This window comes from Diprion similis, chromosome 6 (genome assembly GCF_021155765.1).
Source record: "Diprion similis isolate iyDipSimi1 chromosome 6, iyDipSimi1.1, whole genome shotgun sequence".
NCBI classification, from domain to species: Eukaryota; Metazoa; Arthropoda; class Insecta; order Hymenoptera; family Diprionidae; genus Diprion; species Diprion similis.
In genome coordinates, this window is record NC_060110.1 from 18,122,950 (window position 1) to 18,141,633 (window position 18,684).

Sequence of the window (18,684 nt, forward strand, 5' to 3'; positions counted from 1 at the left end):
CTCCACTACACACACAGTCTGGCCAAATCGCGTGGTTGGTTTTCATTCAACCAAGGCAGAAAAACCGACCGCGTTTCGCCATGCAGCCAGTTTTAACGTCTAGTCGTTGTCTATCGGTTGTTTAACTCAATTTCAGTTTGAGGGGGTTTGAAAGTAGGGTAGTTGATCACGAAGACACGCGAAATCTGTTGTGATTGGTGTAATTAGATCTCAGATCGTATGTAGAAGGTTGGCTCTACCTTTTTCTTCGGGAAGATTAATCGAACGCTGCGTTTTTCAGATGATACAAATGAAAGTTCGTATCGAGAAGCGCACAGTGTCCATAAATTCTACGTCGATTTATCCTCATCAGATTCGGGCACGAGATGTAATATGAATGATCGGTAAAAAAAGAATAGAGTTCTAGGTTTGTACAATAAACAGTGGCATATATAAATTTTAGTCCATTAATCGAACGTCAACGAGCTATCAAAATTCTAAACTTTATAGTGCTCAAGATATTATGCCTGCGTGTGTAAACAAATAAGTAATAATAAAAATGATAAAGAAACGTAAGAAAAAAACCAAACAAAACAACGCCCACAAAAGTGATAAATATCTGTAATAATGTTGAGAGTGGCTTTAATCGACGTAAGATGACTAAAAAATTATAACTTTTCAAATATATAATATTATTAAAGATAAAAAAAAAAAAACGATAGATATAGTACAAAAATTGAGCTTTCGACTTTCGTCGTCGTAACGAGACTCTGACCGATTCGATGATAAAAGCCGTCGGTGGGATACAAAGCGAAGAAAAAGCCGGAACCGGATGCGAAGAGAAAAAGGAAGCAGTCACCTGCTTACACGCTTACCAACAACGAACAGCGAGCGCCAAGTTTCACCCTTTTTCTCAACTCGGCCGACTGACAGTTGATACGCACCACTGATACAGAAAAGCACTCTCCTCCCCCTATTTCCGGACTCTTTCCACCATCTCCATATCCGTCATCCGACTTGTGAGTGTCGCTCCTCGCGAGTGGAAGAAACCCGATATCGTCAGACGCGGAACGAGTCCCAAGGGTCCGAAGACCCAGATGCACCAGAGATGAAACTCGGAGACAATATGACGGCTGTCGAAGGTAATTTATGATGCACAATTAATCCATCCATTATGTGGATTGATTTTATAAGATTGATCGGCAGGAATCCCTGAATCTTGATAAATTTACTACGTTTAGTACATTTATCGAGTTGCCATATATCGTAAGCTATAATTAAGATTTTATTGAAGGAACAAGAATAGAAAATAACGGCTTTGTAAACAAAACCTTAGACATCACTGGATCCTTTCGGATAGCATCAAATTGTTTAGAAATCTGATTGACTCGTTAAATTTCACTCGTTTTATTCAGTAGACCGTTTTATACGAATTTACTGAAGCAAGTGTTCCTTTTATTTTTCAAGAGTCATTACAATTTGATGAAAGGAAATATCCAACGCTCTCAGTAACAAAATATAACGCTCTTCAATGAATTTTTGGAAAATAGTGTTCCGAATAAAATTACCCACCTTGGAGTAAAACGGGCTTTGATATCTAAGCTTTAGTTTTCTTGTTTTTTTTTTTTAATCAGATCTCCACCGCTTACGAATTCAATCATTTGATAAACACTCATCGAACGATCATCTCATAATAAAATCCATAAACAGCATCAATTTGGCCATCCCACAACCTCTTTAACTCGATAATCATTACCGCGCGCTTTAACGTTGTTGTTGCACGGCTCGAGCATAACCGGTAATGAATATGTTTGTCCTTTCTATTTTTCGGCCTGTCGATTCACGGTATTAACACATGTTTCAACTATCTGCAGACTCATCAACGTCCCTCCGAATAAGGTATAACACTCCGATTTGATATTACGGTGGCAATTTCAATTCTGCTTCCCCCCTCCCCCCCCCCCCCGGCCCAATTTAACTCGCCAAAAGTAATTCGGATGCAATTTTCCTTCGATTATACATATTTTCTTCTATTTTACGCAATCTAACAGCTCACTCTATATATATCGTATTCAGTTTCGCGTGCAAAAAGAAAGAAATGAAACGAAAAAAAGAAGGAAACTTGTGGAAAAAAACTAATGTAGCGGGTAATTGCTGTCTGCATAATAAGGAATAAAAACTTTATAAACGTACGTATAGATTTTTTCTCACCCGTGTATGTGTGTGTATGTAATACGAATTTGTTTCTCATGGGAATTTGCGTTTTTTATTACCACCTCAATTAGCTATCTGCGTGAACTTCTTACGTACAGGTGTTACATCTGTGCAGGGAATGCCTTTGAGAGAATTGTTTTTCACTCCGCATACCTTACCATAATATGTCGACGGCATATTTACATACTCGAACCTGTATAGAAGGCAGACATCGGTGAGAAAAATAGAATTGCATCGCCCGACTCTCTAGCAACCGGTTATTCATTGAGTATAAAAGTACCGACAATACGTGATAATATTTTTTCCCATTTTTCTCAGTTCTTTTCCCATATCAATAATTATTTATACTTCTTCAAAAGTTGTTCAACGCGCCGAGTTTAAACAAATTTCAGTCATCACAATAACCGCATCATTCTGCAGGCTCAGAAATACGTGGCTTATTTCGACCGTTATTGCGTAATATAATAATTAATATTTTTTTGTTACAATGAGTTAATTGCTTTCATCGGTCAATCAATTAATAGCCACTGTCTGTTATTAATTTTTTATTCAACCGACGGGTTAATCGACTATAATCGGAAACACAGCATTATTGCTAGTATAATAATAAAAACAAAATATAATAAAAAAAAAGAAAAAAATGAAAACTTTTTCCAATTGTACATGCGGCACAAGCAAAGGTCTGCAACATTATATTACACAGCTTTACATTATCCGACATCTGCATTGTCTTTCTTAATTGTTATTCCTTGAACTCGGTCATTGTTATCTATAGTCCATTCCAATTCACTTACAACGCAAGTGTATAGCACACTCAGGGGTCTGACTCCGGTATCGTGACACTAATTGTAGGACCGATATCGCAAGGTTTCCTATGCTAAAAGCACTCGGGGTCTAGGACTATACATTATCTCGTACGTAGAAGCGTCAGATTCGTCGTTCCGTGTATTTCCTTACCGATGTAGCGATCAGATCGACGGAACATCGAACAGCGATTAACCTACGTTATTATTATTTTCGTCATAAAATGTTTATCCAAGTTCAAAACCAGAAATCACTTAACTGGTCACGAGGCTTCGATCGATACACGATATACTTACAATTAGTATACGCATAATACGAATACCTTGTAACTTTAATTCCCTATTCAGCAAAGACGAAGTCGAATCGTAGACGGTATAATTTTGTCTGAGAATCAAAATGAAGAAAAAAGAAGAAGATACTCAATAGTACGATGATGGCAGTTAATCGTAATGAACTTCGCTTGCCGGCAGACTTACACGGAGACGATGTATTTGCTTACATTTTCTTATGCGTATATTTCAAAGGTCAAGTGACAGATCGATCTTAAGCACATCTCTGTAAGACCTTTGAATTATTATACTTGGTAGATAGATTTTCTGCCAGCTCATCTATAATAATCTTCCAGCCTTATAACGCCCCTCGGCGATCACATAATACAGAGATTATATTATTCAACTTGCAGACATCAGTGTCTTGCAGAGTTCTTGTTTATTATTTACACTGCATGAAATACTGGGCGAAATTTGTTGCTCAATATTTCAACCTCTGATCTAATAATTCAAATGTCAACGACGCTCAGCTGTCGCAACTATTTCATTAACGCGTGCGCCTAATTATTTCATTAGCATCACAATTTTGGCTGATCGTCAGTGATGGTTTGAAATTTTTCGAAAGATGTTGTCCAGCTTTTCTTACTTGTCCTTAAACTTCCTACGCTGTATTCGAAATTTTATTCGGTTACGGAATAGTGAATGCACCATACCTTCGCTGATTATTCAACTTATAAATTGCGATAAATTTACTATACAGTTGAGTAAATTATAATTACTTTTACGTGTTTTTATTATAAATTTTAGTAAAATCAAATATTTTTACCATAAATTTAATGCAAATACATATTAATTAACGTCGCTACACTTAATTTCTAAATTTGCAATCTGATATCGTAATTTCAGAATAATTTTCAACAGTGAAGCTAGCCTACATAAATATTTTGCAGTTCTGACTTAGAAGAATAAAGAATAAAAATATTCTCTTACTTAAAAATGCATCGACCGAGATCTTCTAGCATGTTTATTCCACCTGAAGAACGTACCGCGATTCGAGTTTATCCAAATTCATACACGTTGACGAAGACTCGATGGAATTGAGGATGTGCCGAGGTGTAATTACATAAAGCTTTGTGAGCAATTTGGGCGGGCGAGAATAAATTTTTAAAACAATCTCCCCGGAGCAACGGCATAATTATTTTATATTATTTTTATTTTTAAATTTCTCTTTTTTCCCCACATTTTTCATCTTACTTTTTGCCAAAGCACAAGGTCAGGTCGTACTGCGTTTTTGCGTTGCCTGATATCTCCGCGTCCAGATTCAATTCTCGTTTCTTTGTTCCAACACGGGATGTGGACGATAACTGTGTCCCATATGCGCGTAAAAAGCAACGAGGCTCGTGCATGTATGTGCAACAAAAAGGCTGTCGTATAAATATAAATATATCATATCGCCGCAGGGGAGGAGAGGAGGAAAAACATATTGACTTATTGAATTTCAATGCAGGTATTAATACTCTTAATTAGTAATCATTATGAAAGATCCAGGGTTTCAATCGAAGTTGTAAACGTATAGTATCGAAAATCCGAGATATAATTTGTTATTTAGAAAATATCGAGAGAAAGAGAGCGCGAAAACTAATCAACAACATTTCAATTCAGTTATTAATTTTCAACGTTTTTGTGACGACAGACTTTTTAACAATCATCTCAAAGATGGCGAATGATTGAATAAATAAGAAAAAAGAAGAAAAGAAAATAGAATGAAGAAAAAACTGCCGGACTGCGAAGAACACTCGTTACGCAACTTTAAAACCCGATACGATATAGCATGTGTGTGCAGATGATGTTCTCTTGACAATAATAGCTCTATACGTGAAATAAATTTATGGCTGACTCGAATGATCGCAGCTCAATACCTACGTGTAAAATTCTTAAACACGAATATCACGTTTACGTGTCGTGAAAAGAGGAGCGAGAATCGGCTATAAATTTATTCCGACTCACTGATTCATACATTTATTCCTTCAACATTTCATGTAGGATGTATCTAATTTTTTATCAAGACAAACGCGAATTCGATCAAATAATTTCTGCGTCCGATAATTTATAATATCAATTAACACTCTGAAATATCTTGAATATAACGCAGAAGCGGATTTATTTCGGTCAGATGTTTTTCTCGTCGTTGGTGCAGTGCAACAGGTGTATAAGAATTTGTCGGATGATCGACTCGAACACTTCACCTTGTCTCTTTGGGCCGATTCAAGATATATACAAAACATCTATACATATATACAACATGCATATATATGTAAGCATTTGCAGCATCCGTGCAAAAATTCCAGTATTTATTCATATTACGCAGCTACGTCGCATGCAGAGATGACTGAGTTTGAGCGATAAAATTTATGTGTTAAAAAATAAAAAAGCCGAAGCTCTTCATCCTTACTTTCCTCTTGTCGTATAATAATAAGAAGCGTGGGTCCACCGAGCATCTATAATCGATTCTTGTTATGGTTAAATGTTTTTCTCTCCTCGTCCCTGATCGACGTTGCAATTATTGTATCACGAAGTTAATCTTACCATCAGTCCTGCCGTGCCTTGCAAATTCGTTGTTGATATTTGCCGATCAAGTCGGCAGGTGTTCGTTTTTTATTTTTCACCGTACAGATTGTCTCGAATTTTACAGACTGAAATATATCAAGAGTGACTAAAAAATTCCATCCAAGAAGCTGCATATAATTATTGATAATGGTTTTTATATTAGGTATAATTTTGTAATGACGGATTCTTGCTGTACGCCTTGCGAAATATTTGAGATGGCAGTACACTCCTTAATATGTACTTTCTACAACACTCTGCGAGTGTATAGTCAACCTGCCGGCATGGCAGGTGGATTTCGCCTCGGGGGCATCCATCGGTTACATTGTCGGCTCTTGTGTCACCGCCGAGGGAATTAACTCCGAGTCATTTCCCACCCGCTAAACACTCCATTACCATTACGCAACGCGGCCATATCATCGCATCTGCGTGCGTTTTCGTTTCGATTGTTAGAAGCTGCCGATGTTGATCCAGTTCGATACGATGCGATACGAGAATCAATCATCCTTCAATAACGAACCGGACTTGGAATATTCTGAAAGAAACGAACGACCTTTGGATCGAAGAATGTAATATTCTTGTTTGTCTTATACCCATTTCTAAGTATACTTCATACTTTGCAAATATTTTGTTTACAGTTCAGAACGAAAACTTTGATTTTTAACGCAAGTAATTCACTATCTAATAATGCGTATTTCAAAATTATATCAGATTCTCTTACCCGCGTCCAGAGGTTCCTTGTAATACAACCGAGATATACATTCGTTATAATTATACACCTGGTATATACGTATACATATACTTGTTCACATAATTTTACAGTAAATTATTGTTGCCGCGGTGTTTTGGCCAGAGAAATTTTCTACAGAATTGAATATATTGTTCAGGGATCAGTTTTCTCTGTTTCTCTCCGCGCCCTCGAGCATGATAATTTTAGAGCTTTTTGTGTTGTGCCATGGCAGAAATTTTCGCATAAGTAACGAAACAGCCTATGTTTATACGTTGTATAATTATATTGTGCACACACTGTTTCATAGTGGTTAAAAATTTTTTAATATTCTCTTTTTTTTTCTTCTTCTTCTTCTCCTTTTTTTTTTCTTATCTTATTTTTGACCACGTATACGTTTTCTTTATTTCTTTTCTCGGTTCGCAGTTCGCAGCCATTGTCTGGACTGAACCAGAGCGCTGATTAAAACTTTATTGACCCTCGTCATCTCTGTCCGTCGTCGTACAAGTTTTTATCGCATTTCTAGAACGAAAACAAGCAGTGAATAGCAAGAAAATCAAATTTAAGAGAATCTCTGGCAATCGTATCAAGTCGGTCGATGCCGATCGCTTTGCCCCGCTCCTCTGTATATGCGGAACAGAGAAAAGCCAATTCGATATTTCAGATATTGGTAGAGTGCTGGTTATAGCAATGCGATTCACGATAAATAAGCTCCGATATTTCGACTTGGATTTCGCTCTGTATTGCCCCGGTTAACTTGATCATATATGCTCTGTCAGCAGTTCCGTTTCCTTTTCCTTATTTTTTCTCTCATACGTATCAGCCACCTTTCTCCATGTTTTAACCCACAACCAGACTCGCTATTGAGTTTCTTTTTACGGTCAAAGTTACCGTGATTGTGAATCAAAGGAAGCTGGTCGGGAAAAAAATGTTCCCTTAACCTGACCTAGTTCAGAGCTTCCTCATTTCCCCTGTAAACAATTTACAGGCTGATACTAAATGTTGTATTTTCATTAACACACGTGTAAAAAGTGTTTACAACCCGTTTGTTGATAAAAGCCGAGCGAAGATTCGGATTTTTTTTTTCTCTCTCTTTCTTTCTTGTGTAATTTTCGCCCACGGAATGATTCCTTCGCCTCTATAAACCTCGCTCAGGTGAGTATGTATGTTACGTTATGTGGGTGGAAATTTTCTCATTATAAATAGACCTAATGGCACCCACTACAAGCCAGAGAGTATATATTTTTCTTATCTCTCGTCTTAGAGTAGCTGCCAGCAGCGCGATTTCGCTTGCCAGACCCGACTATATGGACTTGGACTCGAAACTTCGTGGCGTCTTAATGACTCAACTTACACTATTACACACAGCGAACGACAGGTCGAAGGTTAATTCGGGAAGATGAATTCCGTGGGGGACGTCGAGGGCGATTTCTCGCTTCTCTCTACTCTCTACTCTCCTCTCTCTTTCTCTCTCACTCCGTTAGATGAGGACTAATTGATTTGCACGACGGGCCAATATCCGATTCCGACCAAAGTCTTAAATCACCGCGCTTGCGACGCCGCAGCCACGATCACGACTTTCATCAATAAAGCACTTTACGTACCTACAGCAATAACTGTTACACCCTGGTTGGTCCGATTGTCGAGATCATCTTCTCCGCCTGTCTTCGGGTGTATCTTCGTGTCTGCTTAACTCTAAGTTTCAGAATTCGGCTTCCTCGATCGAGAAACCCGCAGGCTTATATCCCGAAGGCCGCGAAACGAACGGACAGATGGTTGAGTGAGTGACTCCTTTTTGCGCAAATGAACGCTTCATCTTGAACCGAATAATCACGGAGGTTCGGACCTCCTAAACTCGGTGCGATCCATCGATCGCCATTTACGCCAATGTATGAGTACAGAAATTACGAAGGAGTGACGTTTTTGTGGTCCTCCAAGTTTCACAACTGTCTTCACGATTACTGATGCTTCGGGAACGGTAAGAGCACCTACTTCTGTTATACAAACTATTTTACCAATTTAATGTGACGTCAATCATCGATTCCTGCGATCACGATTACCGATATATGGTTAAATAAAACGAAATATAGGTGCCTATTGACGCGGTGTGCGAGTGACAGTAAAATGGACTCAAGTGTCACTGACAATGAGTTAAACTGAAAATAGGATGATGCGGTTGATTGACAATGCAGCCAAACAAAACAAGGCATCCATCACTGTCGCTGGAAAGCGTAAACTATGAAGTATAAATATAACCGCGTAGGAAATAGAAAGTATAGTAAACTGTGAGCGGGTATTTGGAATTCGAAGTAGGCGACCGAGGAATCGGGAGACCTGGATTATCATGTGGAAGTGTAGAGAAACGACGAGAATACATCGTTCCATGAATATATCGGAGATAACGCGATTATATTCTATGTTTTTTTTTTTTTTTTTTTTGTGTCTCACAAGAGCGTGAAAAAATCAAATCTGACGCGAATCCCGAGATCATCTGTAATATATTACCCCTTCAATTCACTCGACGACTAGACCCTTCACACATCCAGTCAAACATTATATATATATATTCCAATTCGAGAGAAGCCAAGAGGACAGATTTGATCGGCTTGTCGCGCCTGCGATTGTCAGTTAAAACGACGGAACGAACTGGACCGATGACATTTGACACTTGGGCCTGTCGTCGATGTTAAATGGCGCAGTATTTGTCGTCCATACACGTCGACGTGAACGGTCACGAATTTGTGACCTGCGACATTCGGCGTATAACACACACGCACAGACACACACAGACATTTTAGAGATGAAATTCTTATCTGCAGAGATCAAGGCCGAAGCGACGTGGATCAAATCCATCGCGATCACATCGAAGGCCGCGATGCGAAGACCGTGAGAATCTTTGAGGGTCCGTATCATCATCTTGTCGGTGACATGCATCCAAAAGTTTTTGGGAACACATTATGCTGAGCCTCTTGTGGTCGACGCATATCCGGAGAAGCAGCGAGCTTTCTGATTTCACCGTGCGCGAAATTAGATTCCGTTTGGAAGAGATCGCATTTCTCGAATTACCGGGAACCCCGAGGTTGAGTGCTCAGGCCACGCAGGTATGGATCTTCTGCAAGGATCTTCGCCGAAATAAGGAGTATACCTTACCTCTAAGCGCGGAGTCCCACTAATAGGATCAGACTCTAATTCAAACGGACCACGCGCTTATTACGTTTCCGCAAAAGCTGTGTTACACGGCACAAAGCCATTTTCTAATTTTCCAGCGATACATTATTGAGTGTAGGTACCCTTTATCGACTGCGCCAAGATTCTGTTCTCCAATTAAACCGAGTCAATGAGGATTCGTCCGGAACGCAACGGATCGGAATCGATTACCTAATCAGGAACTTTAGTCAGCCACCTGTGTTTTTCTTCAGTTCGTTTTCAGGATCATTCGTTCCACTTATCAGCCCCGTCCATTCGACGTTCCTTTAGCGTTGATCTTGTTTCTCGATTCAATTCCCTTCTCGTCTCCTTCCACTCGAAGGAGCATTTTTATTAGTTTCATTTTTCTATTTTTCTACAGACAAAATATACGACCATGACAAATCCGTCGTGGATCTTGAACGAAAAAGCATTTTACTCTCTTTGGCAGTCAACTCCCGCTGCTTTGGGGTGATCGCCTCGTTATATGATCGAAGTTTCAAGGCGAGTTGAATATATTTACAGGTCGGTGAGAAGATATGCTTCCTCCATGTGTGACCCTCGGCTCCGAGATAGGTATAAAAATGTGGAGAACAGGAGAATTGAATGGTGTCTGAAGTGGAGGAGGAAAGATATTGTCAGGATACGATAAGTCAAATATTCAAACTTCGGGTATAAAGATGCATGCCGTCACGTTCATGGTCGTCTGTACGTGTATTACCTTGAGAACTAGAAGAGCTTTTCCTTAGATTTCATATCATGATGTTGGTACGTTCGTATAAACACTACGTGGACACCGATAACTGTATGTGTATGAAAACATCCCAGAGTCGTGAGAAATAAAAAAACGTGTAAAGATATTTTGTCACATTTCGACAATACTACAGGTACATGAAAACCCGTGTTCCTTGTCGTATAAAGCATCGGCAACATGGAAAACACGTTGTTACGGTCACGTTTCACGATCACTTACACTTCGGAAATTCAGACGATCGTAATTTTTTATTCGAGCCGAGAAAAATTGCGGAAAAAATCACATTGCTGGAGACGAATGGCAAAAAATTACTGCCTGAATTTAGCACCGAGTCATTGAGTAGCGCAAAAGTTATATCCATCTCAAGGGCGCCGGTGTAGCCGCCATTTTGCATCCGGAGACAGTAGATGAGTTTGGGAATTTCGTGTTTTACTAGCTCGTTCCTGGGCGAGAGATAGATATTGCGAACATATTTGAAGGAACGTTTTCATGTAATACCGTCGTATCGATGTAATTACGAACAAAATGAGTCGGATTTCATTCGATGCTAAAATTCAGCTGCCACGTATTTCACACATTCTGTGAAACGGAGTTGAGCGAGCCGTAAACGTGGAATTGTCTGAAGATTTGCATCGTTTCACCGGGCGTAGAATGTTATGAACAGGAAGGTCCGTACGAATTGTCTCATTAGACACATCGTTTAACACTTATCAAGCGCCGCGCTGCTCAATGTTGCTGCCTGCACTGCTTTAGACAATGGAGAGCGTAAGAATAAACGCGTTGATACGTACATTTACGAGGGGATGTGACCCTCTTTAAAACGGATGTACTACGTTTAGTTTCGCGATTAGTTGCGCGAGCCCTACATATGCTAAGTTGCTAGTGGCCCATGCCTACTTGTTAACAATTTAACAATTGGATCGTGGAAATTTGTTACAGGTTCTGTAAAGTGGGTATACATTGACGAGCTGGTGTTTCATTTGAAAGCAAAATTTCTTTTCGCCACCGTTGAAAAAATTTCTTGCAAATGGCAAGAAAAGAATCAGCGCGTAAGGATATCGCTTAACTCCAATTTAAACATTTCCCTCCAATGACAAGGAGAGCGTGTCATTTTTTTTCTAAATCGTTACCACTCACGTGCATTTTATGATCTTGACTTGACCCTGAGATTCTGTTGTGCGGAATGAAATTATCTAGAAAAATATCTGTTGAGAGCAATCACAAGTCTCTGTTCGAAAGGCAATTCAACTTGAAAATTCTTCCTGAAGACGTTTAATAGCTAAAGCGTTGACTTGACAGCAGAAGCTTGAATTCTCTGAAAAAATGTCTAAAGGACAGGGTCTGCCGTAACTTTACCGGCTCATAAGATATGTCTTTTAACGCAAACGTTTACCTTTAAACGTCTTTACTGGTAAAACTATCGATTTACAACTTGAATATTCAGCTGACACCGTGTAACCTAAATGGGAAAACATCGAGTTCGGAGGGAGACTTTTTAAAATTGGATTTAAGAGATATCCTTCAACGGGGATCCTTTTCTTAGTATTTACAACAACTTTTTCAGTTAAGAATGAGTAAAAAACAGAGAGAAAAAAGAGAAACACGTTGCTTCCAGACGAAACTTAATACAGACAGTATCCATACACCGGATCCACTCACTCTAGCTAATTTCCATTTGTTTCGCTCACCATGCGTTGTATTATTTGAAATAGAGAACCAGAACGTAACTCGATATCCAAACTTGCGTCGCGTGAATCCGCTCAGCTTTAGGTTTCACCGAAATTCGCACGGCTGATTCCGGGCTCAGATTATGACACGATCCATCCGTTTGCGGTAATGGAAATACTAGACAACGAAAGTCTGACATTCGACTGGCTGCATGCATAATAGAGTAACGTCGTGGCGTCGCGTCGGCTGATCCCAATTAGTGGAGCTCGATGTTCACTCGGTGTTGCATATTTTAACGTGTCAATTACCGAGTTGAAGTGTTTATTTCGAATTCGAAACTCGCACGCCTCACGACGAAAGGAAATGATGAAAAACCGCGACGAGCTAATTCTAATAGCATATATAATATCCGTGTATATGATTTTCTCATCTTTCATTCATTATCGACGATTCTTTGATGTGGAGAAGTGGATGTTCCTAATGAAGTAAGCAGATTACATTGTTATTGTGGAGTTTTCAACTCCCATCATTTTCTGGAAGAAAAGTGAGAAATTCTGATATCTTGCGTCAAATTTACAAACTTTAGTTAGCAAGAAGTCCAGCTAATATACTCCTCGTAATATTTTATGCCTCTTTTTGCGTCTCGCGTTAAGAAATTCATGCGTATCAAATAATTTCTTCAACCTTCCAAGTTTCAACTCCATTACCTTTTCCTACTTATGTTCAAAATTGGGTTTACTCTCCAGACACTGAAACTACACAGTTAATCCCTCGATGCATAAAACTGGGTATCGCAAAGAAACTTCCTGTTATTAGATTGCTTTTTTCTTTGCTTACTTTGGAAATCAGACCACGGTCATTAGGCAAATTGATGTAAAAGTAAGACAATTTCACGATCCGACTGCACTCGATCAGCATTATACTCACCGAGCCATACACGAAGTCCAAACTTAACTGGATCAGCCAATCAAACTGCAATTCGGCTTTCACAATTTGATGTTCATATACGTACATGCCTACCGTATTTGCGTTTCATGTCGAGCATACTTGTCGTATACTTTTCTTTCGATTGCAATATACAAGCACAATCGTACAATCCATCCGCCGATGTACATTGCCAATTGACAAATTTACAAATACCATCCGATGTAAATTCTCTGAGCGATGCACATTCGTATTGGATAAACTATGTAACGCATTTTCGACAGACAATCCGAATGCTGATTTATTTAATAATTTAAAAGTGAATAGAAAAGGGGTTGCCACTTGTATTAATTGACAAGTAACTGTCCCTCAGCCTCGAGTGTGGCAATTTGCATATCGGTCACAACACGAAGTTGAAAAGGCTATCTCCCCAGAGTGATAACGAATAATCGATTACTAGCGTAGCTGCGAGTTGTTACAAAGCCGATACACGCGGCGGAGAAGAAACTCAAGATCAGGGCAGAGTCCGGAGTGATAAGAGGAGGGGGAGGGCAAAAAAGTAAGCACGGTATCGAGTGAATTTAAATCTCTGTGTGTGTCGTGCATGGGATGTGAATAATATGCGGTTGCCCGTCATCGACATAATAATTTACGCTATACGTATAGACTTGCATAAGTCGGTTTATCGCCGTTAATGTTGAAATAATCGTTAAAAATAAATAACGTAACTCCGCATTTATTGTTACAGCTGGCAACGTCTGGGGAGACGCATGTCCGCGTAAAACTCGACCACCCAGGATCGGTGACATTCCAAGGCAAGTAAACGCAATAATTTACAGTAATTAGTCCGGTCGTTAACTATACCTGAACAACCTGAACATGCGACGTCTAACGCTTATGCTGAGGGATAGTCTGCCTTACAGTGAACATCAGTCTGGTGTCCCCCTCTGATTTCGAGAGACACGATTTTTTTTTTTTTCTCCTTTTTGAGTAGAAGAACGGTTTAGAGGGGTGAAAACTACTCCCAAAGATGAGCACCCAACGGCGATTTCTCATTGGGCTTGATGGATCTAAATGGAACTAACGCAGAAGTTTTCCGATTCGTTAAAAAAACATTTCAGCGTTTGTTTCAATCAAAAACATGAAGTGCTTCGAAGGGTCTGCAAAAATCGTGCGAATTTTTCTGGTTTGTGGTACTCGTTGCACTCGCTTTTACACGACGTTGGTTAACGTTCTGCGCGTTTAGAAATACCGATTCGTCATTTATAATTGACCACCAATTGCCAGACTTTTCGCTAATTATAGTTGGCTACTTTCCCCATTGTCTTGAGGTTACGCAATAATATCGTTTGCGAATAGAGGATGCTTGCGGTGTCGCATGGAATGAGTTACGAATTCCCGAGTTCCTCCATACTTGGAGTGAACATTCCACGTTTGGTAGAAACATCAATTCGCGAGAACTCGACCAAGTTCGTAGCTGTTCTTAGATCCGCGGTATTTGTTCTTAAATTTCTTGTAAACTTCTTCTGAAATTTACACCGCATAATTCTGAGGAATAACTTGTCGCAGAAGTTTGCGAATTGAAAGTTAGATATAGAGGAAATTTTCACAGACGTTGAAAGAAATTCTTCGCAAATTTTTCTTTCTTACTTTTTGAATTCACCCTCAGAAAGCGATCGACCCTTACTATATATTCGTTATATCTGCAATGTTCCGAAAAGCTTCTTGGGAGTTCTTTGCATTTCTTGACTATGCGATTTACCTAGTTTTATTCTCAAGTGTTTGCGTAAAATTAGGGTCAAGAATTTTCACAGTAGTGCAAAAAAAGATACAGTCTCAAGAACGGAGAATGTTGTTTAAAAAGTGACGAAATTTATATTAAAAAAACTCCAGGTAAAGTCAGACATTACAGCATGCGAAAAAATGAATCAATCGGAAAAAGAGCAGGTGCAAACTTTGCTTTAAAAATATCTCCCCCATGCATACGAGCAAATGCGGGAATGCGAAAAGCGTAATAAATTCGTTCGGGCCCAATGATCAGCGTGAAAAAGTGAAAAGGGGTGAAAATTTTCGGGCAAATGCGCGCGGTGGTTGAAATTCATCATGGATACCAGTTAATTCGGTTCGCCGGAAGACATCAAAGCGAGTTTATGGTGTCGCGTTGCATCGATTGACGGAGCACGAATGTCACCCCTGAAGAAACCGAGGGAAAGATGAACTCCCGTGCATCACTTCGTCGCGGAAAAGTCGGAGGACTTAAAGTATAAGGCGAACTTTTCGAAAGATGTCACTTTTTGGCAATGAAACTTACAAGTAGGATAATAAATAATCGCACCGAGCAAGAACGCGTTCAATTTTTTGCCAGTATGGTAAATGAAAAAGCTAAGATTTAATGATGTTGCGAATTATGGTAAAGCGCAAATATTTCTCAGGGAATTGAAAGTGCGAACTTTGACCTTGAGTAACATGCTTGGTTATTCGAAAAATGGTCGGTAATTTTTTAACTACACTTTTCACGCGATAATTTCGAAACTGTTCGTATAATTTTATTAAAATTTGCTACGCACACATATAATACAGTTATACGTGTAGCAAGTGGTTTTTTGCAGAAATCAAAATGATTTATGGCCGAACTAGACTTTCCTCTTATAACTTACAGAGTCTTATAATATATTATAATTCAGACATGAATTATTTTAGAATTTCTGCGAAGACCACTTACTTATCTGCAGAATACATTAAAACCTTGATTAACCGAGTGCAGCTTATCCCGGATGTGGTTTAATCTGAGTTCTTGCGAAATATTTCTTTTTCGACCTTTCAAAATTCACTTAGGAGATAGATTGAAATTTCATGAAATTCTTAAGTGCAGCCAGGGGTTCGATGTTATCGTGCCGTGTGAAAAATATTTTCGAAAATCTTTTCGTGATTGGAAATTTTTTTTTCTGAACGAGTGCAGGTCCCAGGCTGCCTGGAAACAGGAAATTTGTATTACTGTACATAGTTACTAGAAAATTCTTTAGTAAAATCGATGTCACAACGAAGTAAATATTCAACACCAATTTAAATATTATCAGAATTACGAGAAAACGTTGTAAAAGTAATTATTTAATGTTAATTATGGTTCTCAGTAGCACATTTTCTACCCTCAACAACGCCTTAACATCCATTCATCGCTGCATCAACATCAAATTATTTCAATAGTTGCAAGAAATTGCGGTACGAGTAACTGTAATAACAATTATAAAAAAATGACATACATATACCAAATTTTTTGGTTACAGCATAAATATGATTTTCATTTCATACACCCAGATCCATACACGCAAAAAAGTATCTCGCCATCATCCTTCTACGTTTTTGGACATATTAAGCCGAATCCAGTGTCAAAATTGCTCCATCACCCCGAGCTTTTGAGCGACATAAAAGTTATTCCACTCTAACTCCGGCATCGAAAAGTCTTACAACGTCGAGGCTGAAAAACAAATATTTCATAGACAACCAGTCTGAAAATAAGTTCCTTCTTCTAAACGGCGACCAATATTTCTACCTCCATATATATATATATACATACATATAATACAACTCAAAATCCTGGAATGACAGATCAATTCTGTCACCTCCTTCGGTTTCATACGATTACAGTGATCCATAGTCCACAGGATAAGCCACGTTTTTTTCTGTCTACCCAACGTGTTCTATACCTGTTATCACGACGTTCGACGACGTCGTTCTATCCGCACGTCTCTAGACCTGCATCGCACCTACTACACAGTGAAACAAGTAGAAGTAAGCGGCATCAACTAGGAGGAGTAGGAGGAGGAGGAGGAGGAGGAGGAGGAGGGAGAGGAGGTGGAAGGGCAAGAGGGGTGGAGGGGGTGGGGGGGGGGGGGGGGATCGGAAAAGACGCGGAGAGGTTCGACGATGGTTGAGAATTCAGTGGGCAGCCGCAGTCGGGTGTAGAAACGGCCCGCCGCGCGATACCCGCCGTTTTGTAGAGGATATCAGCCGACGCGGACGCTTCTGTCAGACGCACGTGCTCCTTAGAGGGGTCAGGGTTGTTCCTCTACCGCTACGTAGAGAAAAGAGCCGTCGCGCGGTGTTGGTGGTGTTTCTTTTTGTTTTCTTCTTCTTTTTTTTTTGTTTTTTTCTTTTTCTCGTTCTGATTGTTATTTTCGTTTTTTGAATTTTTTTCGAATTTTTATTTCACCGATAAGATTTTATCGCGACACACGCGGGGTAGTTCGGGGATTTCCACTCTTGTTAGTTCGTTGCTTTTATTTATTTAACACGATTTAAGAGGTGTAAACAGCGGGCAAAGTGCGGCGATGATAGTGTGGGTATACTGTTCATTAGGTAATCTGAAAGTTTCAACGAGTTTTCATTCCGTGAGATTGTTGGTTTATTAGTGCATTGGTGTTGAACGAGTTTTCATTATACTTTTACCTTGGACTTCGGACGACGATGTCCTGTAAAGTGGATTGAAAAAAGGATTACACTTTTTATTTACACGGATTTTTTATTCACAGCTGCACGGGCTGGTTGAATATATAGGTAAGAATTATAAGATACAGTTGTTCAATTAATATAATTACTATCAGTGTTATATAGCCTAGAAAAGTGACGTCACGTCGGTTACAAATTCTCATCTATAACCATTGGAATTAGTGTTGATGATCAGCACGGTATCGAAAACAAAATTTTAAATTACCCAAATATCATTGCGAAGGGTGCGATGGAATCGAATTATACTATTGCAATATGCGTCGCAATTTTCAAAGGTTCAAATTTTTCCCGCGATTGATCCGCTGCAAGCAGGCTGCGTCATATTTGGCGCAAGTATAAATCGCGGGCGCAACGTCGACCCTTAACGCAAAAATATCCCGCAGTGCAGGGATTTATATGCCGACCCTGTGACTCGGAAAGTGCATTAGGTTCACGCGAATCGAGGTTACGTCAATTTCTCTACTATTACGCAGTGTCGAGAGTGAATTTCCGGTCTTTGAATACTCTGCGCGGAGGCAAAACATTATAAGTATGCGTGTTGTATAGTTGCAACTTGCAATATTCGCGTAAACACTAATTAAATAATTAATTGATGAATTTGAATGCGCTACTTGGAGAACAAGTGTAAAATGGTTTAGAATAAGTATCTTATTTTTCACAAGTTTTGCCTTATGTTATTGAGTGAGGCTTTTGCTCTTTCACCGAAGCTCTATCAAGACGAACCGACTCATTAATTATCGGCAAAAAGGAACATAGATTTATGTTAATTGCGTGATTATTTCGCAAAATGCGGTTTGTAAATGCAAATTAGTTCTACGAAACGATTCTCGTTATGGATTAATTAAAAAATTGTTGAAACGGTAGATCGAAATCTTACGAAATTGACTGAAATTCTCTTTGCTTTTACGCATGTTGATCTTTGCACTTTTACAATCCTTGCTCAGAAAGTAAAACAATTTACTTCTTTTCGGAATCGCTGTTTTATTAAAACGTGAATAATTATTGCTTTGTCAATTTGGTCGTAGGCTAAATAATCTTAAAAAATTGAG

General features: G+C 39.1%; 1 protein-coding gene across 1 annotated transcript in view; it reads left to right on the plus strand.

Annotated features, from left to right (window-relative positions):
• The first annotated feature begins 683 nt into the window (after window positions 1-683).
• The window catches only part of LOC124407763 (mitogen-activated protein kinase kinase kinase YODA-like), a 37,871-nt gene continuing 19,870 nt past the window's right edge, over window positions 684-18,684 (plus strand). Inside the window, exons 1-2 of the mRNA XM_046884261.1 lie at window positions 684-1,121; window positions 13,878-13,944. Coding sequence (XP_046740217.1) covers window positions 1,088-1,121; window positions 13,878-13,944 — 101 coding nt within the window. The 5' untranslated portion in view covers window positions 684-1,087. The remainder of the gene's footprint in view (window positions 1,122-13,877; window positions 13,945-18,684) is intronic.